The following is a 17,827-nucleotide window of genomic DNA, read 5'->3' as shown; positions in this document are numbered from 1 at the left end:
TATTTGGATTATTTTTTTCTGGTTGCTTCTAGTATTTTTTCCTTGGTGTTATAGTTCTGGAATTTAGTCACAGTATTTCTTGGAGTTTTAATTTTGGGATCCCTTTGTGTAGGTGATAATGAATTCTTTCAGTGTCTATTTTATGTTCTGATTCTGTGATATCTGGGCAGTTCTCTTTTATGATTTTCTGAAAAATAGTGTCTAATCTCTTTTTTTCATCATGTTTTTCAGGGATTTCAATAATCCTTAGATTATCTCTCCTAGATCTATTTTCCAGGTTGGTTGTTTTCCCCATTAGGTTTTTTACATATTTTCATTTTTTTGGTTTTGCTTGACTGATTCTTATTGCCTTATTGAGTCATTCTTTTCCATTTGTTTAGTTATGAATTTTAGTGTGTTTTTTTTCTTCATTTACTTTTTTTTTTTTTTTTACTTCTTTTTGTATTTGTCCAATTAAATTTTTGAACGAGTTGTTTTGTTCTATGGAATTTTTTCCCATTTCACAGATTCTGCTTTCTAAGTAATTTTCTTTTTTCATTTCACAAATTTTGTTTTTTAAGATGTTATTTTCCTTTGCTGTTTTACAAATTCTGTTTTTCTGGAAGTTGCTTTTTTTTTTTTTTTCCAGTTTATCAAATCTTATCTTTTAATGAGTTATATGCTTTTCCCATTTCACTATGTTGATTTTGTGTTACCTTTTCCAAACTATCTTGCAAGGTTTTCATTTCCTCTTCCCATTTTTTAATAGCTCTCTTTTAAAATCCTTTTTAAGTTCTTCTAGGAGAGCCTTGTGTGATAAGGACCAGATTATTTCACCTTATAGAGTTTCATCTGAGAGTAATCTGCCTTCAGTCTCTTCTGGGTTTTAAATCTGTTCTTCTCTTTCACCATAACAGCTGTCAATTATTACAGTCCTCTTTACTTTTTTACTCATTTTCTTTTAAGTTAAGGTTTGCCTTTAGGGCGGGAGAGGTTTTCCAAACAACCAGTGCTGATTCACTACTAGGCTCAGCTTTGCCATGTGGAGTCATCAGCAATGCTCTGGAGCTCTGTGCTGTGTGCCCTGGTTTTTATGGTCAGCGTCTGCTCAGCCACCCTTAGACTGCACTGCTCTGGGACTCTGAGCTGTCTCTGCAGCATTTGTGGTCAGCTGCTTGAGCCTCACTGTCTCACTCTCCCTTCCAATTGAAACAGACGTTCTCTGGTCTGCTTCCTCCTGCAAACTCTCTTCCCTGTAGAAGTCCCACTGAGACTGCCCTGGGACTTTGCTCTATCTGTGCTGGCATTTGTGGTCAGCTTTTTCTGCTTCGTTGCCTCTTCCATTTCTGAGTGAAAGAGATCTTTTCTGGTCTGTTTCCTCCAGTAAATTCTCTATCCTGGGACTCTGAGTTGTCTGTGTTGGTGTTTGTACTGGTTGCCCTGGCCATCTCCCTCCTATTTCCAATTGAAACAAATCTTTTTTTGGTGATATTTGAAATTATCTTCTGCTGATAATTTGTTGCATTCCCAATATTGTGGCTTCTGCCCATCCAGAGCTAATTCAGAGGCTGGATTTTGTAATTACTGTGAAGGTTGTAAAAAAAGTCAGAGAGAAATGTTTGTCATCTCTGCCATCTTGGCTCTGCCTCCAGAAGTCGTTTATATTGTTTCTAATAAAATAATTCATTTTAGTAAGTGAAGTGTTTTGTGTTGTTTTATTATATAGTTAATACCTTTACTTTTTATAACAATATTTCCTAATATTTTTAAACAAAAAACACAAATAATCAATTGATTTTTGTTATGTAGTCTTCTCATAAAAAGAGCAAGATTGTTTTTGTAATGATTAAAATTTTTTTTTTTTCATTTTAGGCTAGAAATTTACATACAGGAGAGTTGGCTGCAGTCAAAATCATCAAATTGGAACCTGGTAAGTTTCCTTTCCTTTAAAATTGTTCATGTATATTTTTCTACTGGAGTAAATGAACAAATGTTATAATTTTTTTAAAGTGCTTATTATATCTTCTTGTATATTTTTCTTCTTCCCAAATTAAGTCAATCTGTTTTGATATGTCACTAGGATATTTATGCATCATTTATTAAAAAGCTTATTTAAAAGTTAAAAGTCCTTGTACTACTTGATTTATGGTAAATATCGTTTGTATATGGTTATGAGCTTTAATCATAAATAAAAAAAATTATATATGTAATATTCAAAATTTGCTTCATGCTGAGGGTTTGTAAATAAAAATAAAGTATCGGTTTGTTCTTTCAAAATGAATAGATTATACAATGCACCTGAAAATTGTATGTTCAACTAAATGGTTTATTTATATCATTTTGTCATCTTTTTGTGCAAAAGGGAGACATCATACACTTGATTAATCTTAGGTTAAAAATAAACACTAGCATAATTGAGCACTTGAAAAACAAATAGCATTCAACTTTTTGTAGACTTATGAATTTTCACAAAACATATAGATATAAAATTTGTCTCTGATTCTACTTTTGGATCATTAAAAACTTTTTGGTTTTCAGACATTACTTAGAACATTATATATATAAGGCATATAATTGAAATAGCAAATGGTGGAGTCTGTGGAATATATTCTGGGATCACAAATGATATCTTTTATTTCTTGGGAGGTACAAGTTATTTTAATATTTTTAATGTCTCTTCAAGTATTTAGTTCCTGGACTCCTAAATTGCCCCTTTGATTGTCATTGAATTCATTGAATCATAGAAATGTGATTCATTCTCTGTCTTTACATTGTTTCATATTATGTGTTGTAGTATCATTGCCTGTACTGCCCAATTTTAATTTGGATTAAGTGAGAAAGCCTGTCTAGCTTAGTACTTTTAAGTGTAGTATAAGGTACATTATAAATTAATTGGATCTGTTTGAAAATATTCTTGAATTTTTATTGAAGTTCTTACTGATAGAGTTTAAAATATTGGAATAGCAGTAGGTATTCCAGAGAGGTAACATGAATATATTTAATGAGGAAAATTACAGTTCAAAATAAACTTTTGTTATATCATGGCCCTTTAAAATTTTAACATACAAAGAAAAATTTACCTCATATGATGATATTATATTCTTGGCTGGCCTTTCCAATATTGACTGTACTTTTATTCATATTCCCTGACTTACTGGATACTCCTTGCTCTCTTGCCACTAATAACTTCTCCTGCTATTACTCAGAAACTTCTTTTCTTTTGAGGTTTATTCAATCCAAACTTTTTATTCAGTCTGTATTCTGTTAGCTATAGTTAACCCTTAGCATAATCTTCTTCCCTTCTTAATTTTTTTTTTTAACCATTTTATGGTCCATTAAATTTATTCTCCTTTCAGTCCTTTCCTTTAGAGCTTTTATTTCATTAAAAAAAACTCAAAAAACAAAGCACTTTATTGCTTCTAGATATTTAGGTAATTTTTATAAAAAGTTCTTTTTTGTCCTAGTGTCTCTGTTTGCAGTTGTTAATGAAGTTATTCCCTTCTTCGTGGTTAGATATTTGAGTATATTTGAATCTGTTAGAATTCTGTATAACTTGTCAGTACCTTGTGTTTATTCATCTCTGCCATCAGCTCATCTTTTCCCAATAACTGTTCTGTTTGGTTTCAATTCCATGAACAAATACCATACTTTCCTTAGGATAAGCTAATCATAAAGATTGATTCTACTTTGATACTGAAACTTCCTCAGTACCCTCTGATTGTATAGGCAAATGGATGCAAGGCAAATGGATGCAAGGCGAAGTTTGTTTTCTTTTTTTTTAATTAAAGCTTTTTATTTTCAAAACATGGATGGATACACAAAGCCTTGTGTTCCAAATTTTCCCCTTCTTCCTCCCATCCCTTCCCCACATGACAAGTATATGTTAAACATGTCAAAGTATATCTTAAATCCAATATATGTAAACATATTTATACAATTACCTTGTTGCACAAGAAAAATCAGATCAAAAAGGAAAGAAAATGAGTATGAAAAAATGCTCATGAAAACATGAAAAAATGCAAGCAAAAAACAAAAAGAGTGAAAATGCTATGTTGTGATACACACTCAGTTTCCACAGTCCTCTCTCTGGGTGTAGATGGCTCTCTTCATCATAAGATCATTGGAACTGACCTCAACCATCTCATTGTTAGAACGAGTCACGTACATCAGAATTGATCATCGTATTATCTTACTGTTGCCATTATGTACAATGATCTCCTGGTTTTGCGCATTTCACTTAGCATCAGTTCAGGTAAGTCTCTCCAGGCTTCTCTGAAATCATCTTGCTGATTTTTTCTTATAGAACAGTAATATTCCATAACATTCATATATCATAACTTATTCAGCCATTTTCCAATTGATGGGCATACACTCGGTTTCCAGTTTCTTGCCACTACAAAAAAGGTTACTACAAACATTTTATGCAGGATGAAGTTGAATTTTCAACTTTATTTTGTATATTATTTTCCTTCATTGGATTAACTTCCTGAATATGAGAAGGAACTTTTTCTTTTTTATATACTTAGTGTTTAACAGGGTGTTTATTGATTGAATCTTTCTCATTAGTTCATTAATTGTGACTTTTGTACCAAAGCTAGGCTCCATCCCTGGCAGTGCTTTTGGGCAGAGTTGTTTGCTTTTCATGGATCATGTAGGCTAATTAACCTTGTCTGATTATTGTCTCAGTTTGTTAAGTTCCTTTGGATTTTTGAAACTAGATCTTAACTTCTGTGATGTGTCAGGACAGAATGCTAGAGACTTTAGTTTGGCCAAAAGTATCCTAATTCATTTCTGTTTGCTGCCATCCCAGTGACTTCCAATGCCCCTTACTTTTGTAAGGATTTTGCAAGGATTGTGGGGACTGAGTGTGAATCATAGCATAGTATTTTTATTCTTTTTATTATTTGCTTGCATTTTTGTTTTCTTTCTCAATTTTTTCCCTTTTTTTAAATATGTTTTTTCTTGTGCAACATGATAATTGTAGAAATATATATAGAAGAATTGTACTTGTTTAACATATATTGCATTACTTGTCATCTAGGAGAGGGGGTGGAAGTAAGGGAGGAAAAAAATTTGAAGCAAAAGGTTTTGCAAGGGTGAATGTTGAAAATTATCTATGCATGTGTTGTAAAGAGCTGAAACTCTGAATAGGTACACTGGAATCAGACAACCGAACACTTAAGACTAATTGCCTAAACGGACTATACTCTATTAGCATATGCTTAGAAAAATGGCCCTTCTCACTATTCTGTGCTAGCTTGATCTTTTGGTATGTACAGATAATCATAGGACGGATTAGAGGGTGGAGTAACATAAGCCAGAGTCACTTTGGAGGAGGATAAGGAGAAGGGAGGTTGGTTGGTGGAGAGCATGTGGCAGTTTTGTTTAGACACTTCATTGCTCCCCCTAAAGACTAAGGACTTTTGCTTATCCTGACTCCAGCTGATTCTGAGGTCTCCAGGAAGCTAACCCGGACTTCACACATATGTTTTGAAAATAAAAAACTTTAATAATAAAAAAATTAGTTTATGTCTGAAATGGAGGTTGTTCTAGACTTATTTGATGTGTCTTATCTAAATATTGAAAAATTGATTAACATATTGTCATGATTTTAAAAATAAAATAGTCCCTGAATTTTGTTCCAAAATAAAAAGCAAAATCTAATTCAGTTTTATTAAACAACGTGGCATAAATGCTAAAAACCACATGGAAATGGAAAAAAACAATCTACATATTCTAAATTATTGGCAGTGAAAATCATTGGAGGTTAAAGAACAAAAATACAAATTTTAAGAATGCAAAAAGCCCTCATTTCTCTTTTTCGAATTTGTCAGTCCACTGGCAACTAATTTTAATTTTTAATTAATTTATTACTAAATATGTATTAAAAACTAAAAGCATGAAAAATGATTTTTAAAAAAAGCTTAAAACATTTTCTAAACAGCTTGATTTAAGGACAGTTCCAACCAAAACTTCTTTCTTTTCTCTCAAGTCATATGTCACACCTTCCTCTTTGCCAGAAGCAGGATTTACCATAATTTATCCAAAAACAAAACAAAACAAAACAAATCTGAGGTCAGCTGACCTGAGCACTTTTTTTTTCTTCAGTTCTATCCACCAGTTCTCTCAGCTTTATTAAAAAAAAACCTTCTGCTTCTGAAATCTCAAAAAATCAGTTGCATACTGCCAGTTCCTTTAGTCTTACCTTCTGTGTTCTAACTTCTTTTCTTTTTCCCCCCTCTCTAGACATCTCCTTTTCCTGTAATTTTTAGTCTTCTTGTTCCTTTCTTGTTAAGTATGCCCATGGCTCTTTTGTCTTGCAGTTGGGATGGTTTCATTTGATCCTACTATCCTTCCCTTTTTGCGTCATATTCTTAAGAAAATTTGGCTACTTTTTCTACTTTTTCATTTCCCACTTAATGTCTTAAATCTTTATATATTTGGTTTCCCACCCCACATACCTTGTTCTTTTTCTTTTTAATCCAGTGGTTATTTCTTAATATTAATCAATAGCTCAATAGTATCTGACCTCATCTGTAACCTCTTCTTTTCTTTTTTTGTCTCTTCATTGATAGAGGAAATTACTTAGACCAGTAACATCAGAAGTTGGGTACTTGTCTTGAGAAAATTGTAGTTGCCTATGATCATATAGTGAGGAACTAGATAATCAGGTCTTAAAACCCAGGGTTTTCACTCCAAGTTGAGTGCTTTTTTCCCCGACAGCATGCTGTTTCCTACTGAACAGATAATCTTCTGTTTTAGCACATCAGTTGTGTTTTTTATAGGTGTTAAAATGTTTGGAAAAAATTTAAAATAAAACATTTATCTTTGTAGTCCAGCTTACACAGTAATTTGCTGTAAGATAAACTTAATTTTCATAGTAGAAATAAACGGAATCTCAGTTATCACACATTCTTAATGATCAGGATCAGAATGAAATTCCTTCTACTATGTGTGTGATTTTTTTTTTTTAATCCTTTCTGTGGCAGCCCTGTTTGTAGTGGCTAGAAGCTGGAAAATGAAAGGATGTCCATCAATTGGAGAATGGTTGAGTAAATTGTGGTATATGAATGTTATGGAATATTATTGTTCTGTAAGGAATGACCAGCAGGATGAATACAGAGAGGATTGGTGAGACTTACATGAACTGATGCTGAGTGAAATGAGCAGAACCAGGAGATCATTATATACCTCAACAACGATACTGTTTGAGGATGTATTCTGATGGAAGTGGACCTCTTCGATAAAGAGAGCCTTAAGTGATCAAAGATGGACAGAAGCAGCTATACCCAGAGAAAGAACACTGGGAAATGAATATAAACTGCTTGCATTTTTGTTTTTCTTCCCGGGTTATTTATACCTTCTGAATTCAATTCTCCCTGTGCAACAAGAAAACTGTCCGGTTCTGCACACATATATTGTATCTAGGATATACTGCAACCCATTCAACATGTAAAGGACTCTTGCCATCTGGGGGAAGGAATGGAGGGAGGGAGGGGAAAAATTGGAACAGAAGTGAATGCAAGGGATAATGCTGTAAAAAATTACCCTGGCATGCGTTCTATCAATAAAGTTATTAAAAAATTAAAAAAAAATCCTTTCTGAGGAGTTTTGAGACTCTCCATGACAACTTTAAAAAATGTCTTTCTGGAGATTTGAAACCAAGCTGTTTGCTCCATAGAAAAAAAAATTGGCTTTTTGTTAGCTATCACCATCAGATTAGTGAATTGTTATTGTCTTTCAAAGTACAATTCCTTTGTAAGTGAATTCCTTGGTGGAAAATAGTATTGAACCAATAGTTCACAGAGATACAATATATGTTGCCAATTTTTTTTTAGTTCTTTAATAAACTTTAGCTATATGTCTTTAATTCATTAATACTATTTATTTTACATTAAAAAATTATAATTCTTTGTCCTCCCAGCGTCTTAATGTCTCTGTTTCTCCTCTCTACTATTGCCTGTCCTTGAGGATTAAAAGGTATGCCAGTGGTGTGTAAAATCTTATACTGTGCACAAAAGTATGCAAAATGTTTGGAAGTATATGCAGGACCATTGTCTGTTTTTATTGCTTGTGGCATACCCATAATGGCAAATACTTGTATGAGGAATTAAGTGACCACTCTTTTGCTGCTGATATTGCAAAAGTGAATCCTGAAAATCCTGAAAAGGTGTCTACCACAATGTGGATAAAAAAGATAGACGACAAAAAGATTTATATTTATAATGGGTCACATCCATTTGCCAGGTCTCAAACCACGAGGGTTTTTCCCTGGAGGCAACGTAGGAGCATGGAAAGGAAGGCAAGCCGTACAGACTTTTACTATGATCCTTGCTTCCTCTCTTGTTATTCTAAATTGAAAACATAAAGCTCGAGCAGCCTGATTATATTTAGAATGAGATGCCTGGGCTTCTTGGAATAAAGGAGTATTGACCAACATAGTTAGAAGGCTATCTGCCTTTCATTTACCATCAAAAATGGTACCTGGAAGTCCACTATGAGAGTGGACATGCAAAATATAAATCTTACCTGGATGCTTTCTCACTTGCTCTTGAAGTTTCTTAAAAGAGCTGATATATATTAGAGGCTGCAAATTTTATTTGGGCTGTGATCATTCTTTGTACCACACCTACTGAATAGGCCAAATCAGATATTATATTTATGTCTCCTGGATAAGTAAGAGCTAGAATGATTGCATACAATTCATTCTGCTGAGTGGACTGAAAAGGAGTTCTGACTACTCTCTTTATAGTTAAGTCATGAGAGTATACAGCACAAATATTAGTTTGGATGCATCTGTAAAGATAGTTGGTCCTTTAAGAGGAACTTTAGAAACCTTTTCTTCAAAAATCCATCGCCAATTATGTAATAGTCTGGTTATCTTTAATGGAAACCCATGTGTAAAATTTGGAGCCATGGCTAATAAAATTTGCCACTCTGGGATGGTCTCACAGCCCACATTAATTTGTATATTGGTATAAAAGGTGTATATCTTGTCAGGTCTTGTCCCAGATAATTGTACTGCTCGCTTAATGGCCTTTAATAAAATTCTAGACACAAGGATTGGGTAAGGAGTAAGGCTTTGTTCTGGTTGTGCCGGGAGGTTCACCCACTCTTATCACACTGTCTCCTTGATGAAGAATTGCTGTGGGTGCCTCTTGTGTGGCAAAAACTGATATTTCTCAGGGTTTTTGAGTGACATTTTCAACCACATTGGATAAAGCCAGTTCAACTTTTCTCAAAGCCTCTTGAGCTTCTTTTATAAGCTGGCGTGGTGAATTTAAAGCACTGTCTCCCCTTAAAATATCAAAAAACAGTTGCAATTAATAGGTAGTCAGGCCTAATACTGGTCGCATCCATTGGATATTTCCTATCAATTTCTGAAAATCATTTAAGGTGTTTAGCTTCTCTATTCTTAAGGACAGTTTTTGTACTGTAAGTACTTTAGAGTATACTTCATATCCTAAATGTTGAAAAGGAGCATGTCTTTGAATTTTTTCTGCAGCTATGTACAATTTGTAATTCCTTACTGTTTCTATGGTCTTTTGTAGACATGCTTCTAACATTTGTTCCTCAGGTGCACATTCCAATATATCATCCATATAATGTAATAGCATAACTTTTGGAAATGCTTTTCTTACTGGAGCACGAGTAGCAGCAACATACATTTGACACCATAGTGGGGCTGTTTTTCATTCCTTGTGGCAAAACTGTCCATTTATATCTTTTATAAGGCTCAATTAAGTTAATGCTGGGCACTGAAAAGGCAAATCTTTTCATATCTTCCTTATCCAGAGGGATAGAATAGAAACAATCCTTAATATCTATGACTCAAAGAGGCCATTCTCTAGGCAATTGAGTAGGAGATGGAAGACCAGGCTGAAGAGTTTCCATAGTTTCCATCTGTTCATTCACCTTTCTTAAATCAGTCAACATTCTCCATTTTCCATATTTCTTTTTTACAAAAACACTGGGGAATTCCAAGGACTTAGGGAAGGTTGTAAGTGTCCTTGGTCAAGCTGCTCCTGTACTATATCTAATAAGGCCTGAATTTTATCACTACCTAAGGTCCACTGTTCTATCCACACTGGTGTTTCAATTTTCCATTGGATAGGAACAGGTGAAAGTGTTGGCAGGCCTCCAACAGCAGCCCTGCTTAAAAAACCGAGTACTCATTTTTAACCTTGTTGTAAAACGTCTCTTCCCCACATATTGATGGGGATCTTTTCAACTATAAAAGGAGTTAAAAACTCCTGTTTTGCCTTCAAAAGTCCATCTCATAGGGGCAGCACTAACTTCAGCTTCTACTGATCCTCCTACACCAGACATGTAGGTGTTTCCTTTAATCTTTGGCTAGTGACTGGGCCAGTTGGCACTTCTAATGACTGTACGATCTGCACCTGTGTCTACCAATCCTTCTAATGGTAGGCCATTTATATAGATCATGAGCATAGGTAAGTCAGCTGTTACAGCTGCTGTCCACTATATTCCTGGATTTTGTGGTCTGGAGTCAGAATATAGGTGACTATCACCAGGTTGCTTATTAGGATTTTGTATGAGTAAACCTGATGCTACTATTTCTCCTGGGAGATAAGTCACACATTGTCTACCTGTATCAGTGACTGGGATATTATCTACACATTTCCCAGTTTCCCACATCAGTGTATGGATGGACACTTTTATACGTACAAAAAGGAGTTGAAATGGTCAAGCCTACTGTGCCTGGAGGAAAGGGATTCATAGGCTGGAGAGGAACAGATTTCAGCTCTCCAGGGGGTATCTCAGTTGTCCCAGCTGCATACAACTCTATTCTCCCCAATTGTAATCCCTTTCTCCCATCAGGTTGCTTCCTAGCTGATTGATTGTACAATCCCCTTCTCCCATCATATGGCTTCCTGGCTGATTGGTCATGTCTGCATACTGGACTTCTAGGCACTCTCTGGGTGTACCATATTGGCTGCCATCATACCCCAAGTGGTTTTTGCCTGAGGCCCTGGGGCTGGGCCCTTCATCCCATTTCCCTGAATCTGTCTACATTCTGAGGCCCAAATGGAAGCCTCTCTTGCATTTTGGACCTGGGGTCTTGGGTCTTGTTCTCCCACCCTGTTTTCTCATTCTGTCTCTATACCAACATTGAGCTTTCAGATGCCTTACTTTACCATATTGAAAGCATTGACGAGTCTCTCTGGAAGTCCCTTACCAGAAGGGATCCTGTCTTCCCATGTTGGGATCTTCGGAAGTCTGCATCATGGCCTGGCTATAAAAGGCATTTGTGCCCACTGTGGCACAGCATCTTATGAGCTCCTCTAAAGGAGTATCCTTGTAGTCCTAGTATAATTCTTCTGCAAACCTCATTACCATTTTCCTTAGCAAGTTGCCTTATCAAAATGTCTGTTACTGCATTTTCCCCATTTGTTCTTGCGATAGCTGTCTGCAAACATCCCACAAAGTCAGGCTTCACCCTTGTCGTCTTCATTGTGGAGAGAAGCCCACGCTTTGATAGCATTAGCAGCAATTTGCTCATATGCTACTATGGAATAATAAATCTTTACTGCGATGTTTGCATAGGAACCTACACCTGTTAGTATGTCACAGGTGATTGCAGCGTGAACTCCACTTTGACTATTTTGTTGGGCTTATATCCTACCGAGCTCAGTATATTCAGAAAGCCACAAGTAGTTTTGTCCAGGTTCTAGGCATACCCTTGCTATAGATTTCTCGTCATTAGGGGTCAAGATTTCAAAAGCTAAGTTCTGTAATAACATCTTAACATAAGCTGATGTAGTCCCATAAAGAGTGGAAGCCTTTTTCAGGTCTTTGAGGATTTCTATATCAAAAGGAGTGGTATTTTCTACTTTCTTGACCTGAAGAGTTGTGAGCTTGGCGTTCTGTTACATTTCTCCCTTCTGCTTTGGCTTTAATTAGTCCCTTTTGCAATCTACTCATAGGAGTGGGTAGATGCTGGGGGGGGGGTGCTGGTGCTGTCACTGCCCCCTCTCCCCCCATTACCCCTCTTCCCTCCATCCCTGAGGGTGGAGTTGATGGAGGAGAGTCAATTACCTGCTCCTTAGGTAGGGCTGAAGCTGCCTCCTTGAGTGGAAAGTCACCATACCCTTCAGCCTCACTTAAGTCTCCATGCCCCTTGGGGATATGGTCATTATTCTGTTCATTGTCTTCCTCCTTTATCTCAGGCTTCCCCATTTAGCTATTCCTAGAGCTTTTTTTCTTTCTTCTATAACTTATAAGATTTTTAAAGGCCAACTGTGTATATTGCAGAAACAGCATGACTCGATGGAAAGTGAATGAGGACCATTTTCGTTGTAATATGCGGGAGCTGTTGCCCAATTAATGTCCAATTATCTGGAGAGATTTGCTCTTCCTCTAAGAACCAAGAGGAGGTGCGTTTTAATGTATCAAGAAGTCTAGCTATTTGTTCCCAAGTTATAAGTAGCCCTTGTCCTTCTATCAGCTTAAGCATGCTTTCTATAGCGCCACTCCTGGATGGGAGTGGCGAGGGAGGTGGAGATGGAGAATCTTTAGCTAGCATCTGTCCCATTTCAGCCAAAAAAGATTACTAGTTTAGTTTTTAAGAAAATAAGTTCCCTGTTTGTCTATTATACTCACCTAAGTTCCTGGTCACTGGAGACTTCTTCAGTGAAAGTAGGGTCGTTGGTTCCCAAGCTTGGGCGCCAAATGTGATGACCGCGTATTTAAAATCAGCCGGAGTCAGGAATTCAGGTTAAGGGAAAATCTTCTATCTTTATTCTTTTTTAGATAAAGGGAGATTAGCAATGTGAGCAGCTGCAACAGGACCCAGCCAGCAGAGGTGAGGGGAGATTGCAATAGCAATGTGAGCAGCTGCGACAAGAAGTCAGCCAGCAATCCCTCTCTGCCTGTCTTCTTGTCCCTCAGCCTTCACCTATGAAAATCGTCATTTCCTATACAATACATCAGGACTTGCACAAAGAGTGGGTGGGGGCCATTCTTTCTCCAAGCATATATATTCATAGAGTATGGTCCAATTACTATTTAGCCTCACGTGCTTGGGACCTCAGGGCATCAACTCGAGCTTCCGCCCATTACAGCATATGTTTAACCTGTATTGGATTACATGCTGTTTAGGTGAGAGGGATAGGGAAGAAAGGGGAAGAAAAATTGGAACACAGGGTTTTACAAAGATGAATGTTGAAAACTATCTTTGTACATATGTTGAAAATAAAAAACCATTATTAAATTTTTTTTTAAATTGACCATTTCCTATCTTTTGAACTTTCTCTAAAATATAGTCATGTACTTGTTATACTCTTGACATTTCTGCTCCAAACCAAGCCTAATAAGGAAATTCTCTTAAGAGTTTTAAAAAATCATTCATTGTAATCTTTTCATTTTCCAGGTAAAGAAAGTCAAAATCCAGAGTATTAAATGATTTTCAGAAGTTCACACTAATTGGTTGTAGAGCAGAGACTAGTAAGACTTAGATTTTTTTCCTATAATCTAATTGTTCTACAATAATTGACTATAATTTTACCTAAGTAATTTTATGGATTTATTTTTTAAAAATTGAAACCTATTCATTATAACTATAAAATTCCCACAAAAGAATATTTAATTTTCAACCCAGTTCTAAATCTGTTACACCAGTTAATTCTTCACCATTTGTACATTCTCACCAGAAGTACTTTTGCCTTTATGTATATAATGTTTTTAAATGGATTACAAAAGAAATCCGAGATACAGAAATGAAAATATACTTGTTTCCCTTCCATATTTGTATACTCTCCTGAAATCTATCTGCTGAGACCTCAGGTTACTAAAACCATGAGTCTTCATTTCATGTCAGTTACTCTTTAAAAACAAGCATGTAATAAATTCTATACTTTACTTTCAAGACAGTTCTGGGCAGAATTGGCCAAATGGAAAGGGAGATACAATATCTCATTAAAGTATATAATAGTTTAAAATGCTATTGACTTCATAAGATACCAAGAAAGAATAAAACAAAATCAAAAGAATAAAAAAAAGAATATTAAATTTCTCATTAGAAAAACAATTGACCTGAGGAAAAGATCAAGGAGAGGCAATATAAGAATTATTGAACAGAGTCTAGGTAGTAGTATACTTCAGGAGATTGTTAAGGAAAATTATCCATAAAGTTTTAGAATGAGAGGGCAAAATAGAAATAAAAAACAAAACAAAACACTGATCACCACCTGAAAGAGATCCTAAGATGAAAATTCATATGGCTGGGTTTTCAAAGCTCCCAAGACAAGGAGAAAATACTGCAAGGAACTAGAAAAAAGCAATTGAAATACTGTGGAGTTACAGTCAGTATAGTGTGTTATAGTGAATAATTCTACAGTATTTCAATTGCTTTTTTTTCTAGGACATAGTACATAAAGGACATAGAACAATGTATTCTGCAGAGCAAAGAATCTGGGATTTTAACTAAAAATAACTTACTCAAAAAAAGCTGTGTGTTATCCTGAATGGAAAAAACAAAAACAAAACCTAAAGGACTTTGTGGTATTTATAAAGAAAAGACAGAAATCAATGGATAATTTGATTTGCTAGACTCAGGAAAAATATAAGAAGGTAAATATTAAAAGTCAATTATAAAAGACTTAATAAAGCCAAAATCTTTGGGGAAAAGAATATGTTTTTATTTAGAGAGTTTGGAAGAAAATATAAGATGGGGTGACTTCTGAGGTTAGAGCCAAGATAGCAGAGAGGACACATGTTTCTTTCTGACCTTCTCCTACAACTCTCAGACTGATTAGCATATCCAGCCTCTGAAATACCTCTGGATTGATAGAATCCACAAATATTGGGAATGCAACAAATTAGCAGCAGAAGATAATTTCCAAGATCACCAGAAAAGGTCTGTTTCAATTGGAAATGGGAGGGTGACAGCTAAACACAAGCATCTGAACACAGATCTTGTGTGTACAGAAGCCACCTCCCAGTGGCTGCTGGAGGTCTAACTCACACCTGTAGAATGGATCTCTTCATGTAAGAGGATGATGATGATACATGGAGACTGAAGGCAGTTATGTTCTCTGACCTCTCGATTGAGAGGCAGTTGCATTCTCTGACCTTGCAAAGCTTTCCCTCACTTAAATCCAGTTTACTTTCCTGTCTTGGCATCATCTCCCTGACATTGTGGTTCTCTTCCAGAAAGGACAAACAACAAGAACAAGTAGATCACTGAAGTTGGAATCAGAGTAAACATGTTCAAATCCCAACTCTCCAATTTAACTCCCTGTGTGACCTTGGATAAGGTGTTGTATGCTTTCTAGAATCCCCAAATTGGGTGCCAAAATATACCGTCCAGACTAGGTCTTTGGAGGATCTTGGGACCAACATTGGTCTTAGAGGAGGAGTGAAATACACAGGAGAGTCACCAGGATGATCAAAGATGGAGTGTCCCTATTTCCAGTCTTCTCAGCCCTTAAATACTTCAGTGTGATTACATTATTACTGCACATTAAGCATGTGCCAATTAGAGAACTATTATATCATCAACACATCACACTGACAAAGTGCTAACTATAAATACCCTGCTATTGTTAAATAAATGCCTCTTACTGTAAGTATCCCTTGCTTCAAGTAGAACACAGGAAGGGTGAGAACACCAAAGGGAGGTGGAGAGCGAAAATAGGCCGAATCAGATATTATATTTACATCTCCTGGATAATAAGTAAGAGCTAGCATAATTGCATACAATTCATTCTGCTGAGTGGACTGAAAGGAAGTTCTGACTATTCTCTTTATAGTTAAGTCTTGAGAGTATACAGCACAAAAGTTATGTTTTGACGCATTTGTAAAGATAGTCCCTTGAGAGGAACCTTAAAAACCTTTTCTTCAAAAACCTATTGCCAGTTATATAATAGATGAGTTGTCTTTAATGGAGACCCGTGTGTAAAATTTGGAGCTTTGATCAATAAATTTTCCCCTTTGGGATGGTTTCACAGCATACATTAATTTATGCATTGCTATAAAAGATGTATATCTTGTCAGGTCTTATCCCAGATAATTATATTACTCACTTAATGACCTTTAATAAAATTCTAGCCACAAGCACTGGTAAAGAGTAAGACTTTGGTCTGGTTGTGCTGGGAAGTTCACCCACTCAATCACACTGTCTCCTTGATGAAGAACTGCTGTGGGTGCCTCTTGTGTAGCAAAAACTGATGTTTCCAAGGGTTTTTGAGTGATTCTTTCAACCACATTGGAACCTCAAGCTTCTCTCAGAGCCTCAAGCTTCTTTTGTAAGCTGACATGGTGAGTTTAAAGTACTGTCTCCCCTTAAAATGTCATATAATGGTTATAATTGATAGGTAGTTAAGCTTAAGACTGGATGTATCCATTGGATATCTCTTATCAATTCCTGAAAGTCATTTAAGGTGTTCAATTTCTCTGTTCTTAAAGAAAGCTTTTGTTTTAAGCACCTTAGGATTTACTTTATATACTAAATGTTGAAAAGGAGTGTGAATTCAAATTTTTTCTGGAGCTATATACAATTTTTCGTTCCTTAGTGTTTCTATAGTCTTTTGTAGACATGCTACATGTAGACATTCTAACATTTGCTCCTCAGGTGCACATCCCAAGATATTATAACATTCATGTAATGTAATAACATAAGTTTTGGAAATGCTCTTCTTACTGAGTAAGAGCAGTAGCAACACACATGTGACATATAGTAGGGCTATTTTTTTATTCCTGTTTCAAAACTGTCCATTCATATCTTTTATAACACTCAGCTAAATTAATGCTGGACACTGAAAATGCAAATGTGTTCATATCCTTCTTATCCAGAGGGATAGAATAGAAACAATCCTTAATGTCTATAACACAAAGAAACCATTCTCTAGGAAACTCAGTAGGAGATGGAATGCCAGGCTGAAAAGTTCCCATAATTTCCCTCTGTTCATTTACTTTTCTCAAATCAGGCAATATCCTCCATTTCTTTTTTATAGCAAATACAGGGGAATTCCAAGGAGTTAGAGAAGGTCCTTGAACTAGTTGCTCCTGTACTACATCTAATAAGGCCTGATTTTTTTCACTTGTTAAAGGCCATTGTTCCACCCACTTTCGTGTATCAGTTTTCCATTGAATGGGAACAGGGGAGAGTGCAGGCAGGTCTTCAACAGCAGCCCTGCCTAAAACAAAGTAGTCAATTGTAATCCTAACTGTTGTAAGGCGTCTCTTCCCCCTAAACTGATGGGGATTTTTTCAATTACAAAAAGAGTTAAAGCTCCTGTTTCACCTTCAAATATCTATCTCAAAGGAATAGCACTAATATTAACTGCTATTGATCTTCTTATGCCAGACATATAGGTGCCTGCCTTAATCTTTGGCCAATGAGTGGGCCAGCTGGCATCTCTGATGACTGTATGATCTGCACCTGTGTCTACCAACCCTTTTGGTGGCATGCCATTTACATAGATAGTGATCATAGGACAGTCAGCTATAACAGCTGCAGTTCACAATATTCCTGAATTTTGTTGTTGGGAATCAAAGTCTGGATAAATATCACCAAATTTTATATCAGGACACCTGATGCTACTACTTCTCCTTGGTTGGTATGTCACATATTGTCTACTTGTATTAGTAACTAGGACATTAAGTATACATTCCCCAGTTTACGAAATCAGTGTATGGATGGATACTATTTTGTAAGCACTCTTAGGAGGTGAAATGGTAAAGCTGACTGTGTGTGGAGGCAAGGGATCTGTAGGCTGGACAGGGACAGATTTCACCTCTCCAGGGGATATCTCAGTAGTTCCAGCAGCATACAGCTTTATTCTCCCTAATTGCAATCTCCTTCCTCTATCAGGTTGCTTCTCAG

The 17,827-nt window shown here is 36.0% G+C and overlaps 1 protein-coding gene across 5 annotated transcripts in view; it reads left to right on the top strand.

The window, feature by feature from the left end:
* MAP4K5 (mitogen-activated protein kinase kinase kinase kinase 5) overlaps window positions 1-17,827 on the top strand; it is a 207,881-nt gene that overhangs the window by 58,426 nt on the left and 131,628 nt on the right. For all 5 annotated transcript variants that reach the window (XM_051978085.1, XM_051978086.1, XM_051978087.1 and 2 more), the window contains one exon: window positions 1,852-1,909. In XM_051978085.1, coding sequence (XP_051834045.1) covers window positions 1,852-1,909 — 58 coding nt within the window. The remainder of the gene's footprint in view (window positions 1-1,851; window positions 1,910-17,827) is intronic.

The sequence above is a fragment of the Antechinus flavipes genome, chromosome 2, assembly GCF_016432865.1.
Source record: "Antechinus flavipes isolate AdamAnt ecotype Samford, QLD, Australia chromosome 2, AdamAnt_v2, whole genome shotgun sequence".
Taxonomy (NCBI): Eukaryota; Metazoa; Chordata; class Mammalia; order Dasyuromorphia; family Dasyuridae; genus Antechinus; species Antechinus flavipes.
Note: the sequence above shows the minus strand (reverse complement) of the source record. Positions and strands in the feature narration are given on the sequence as shown.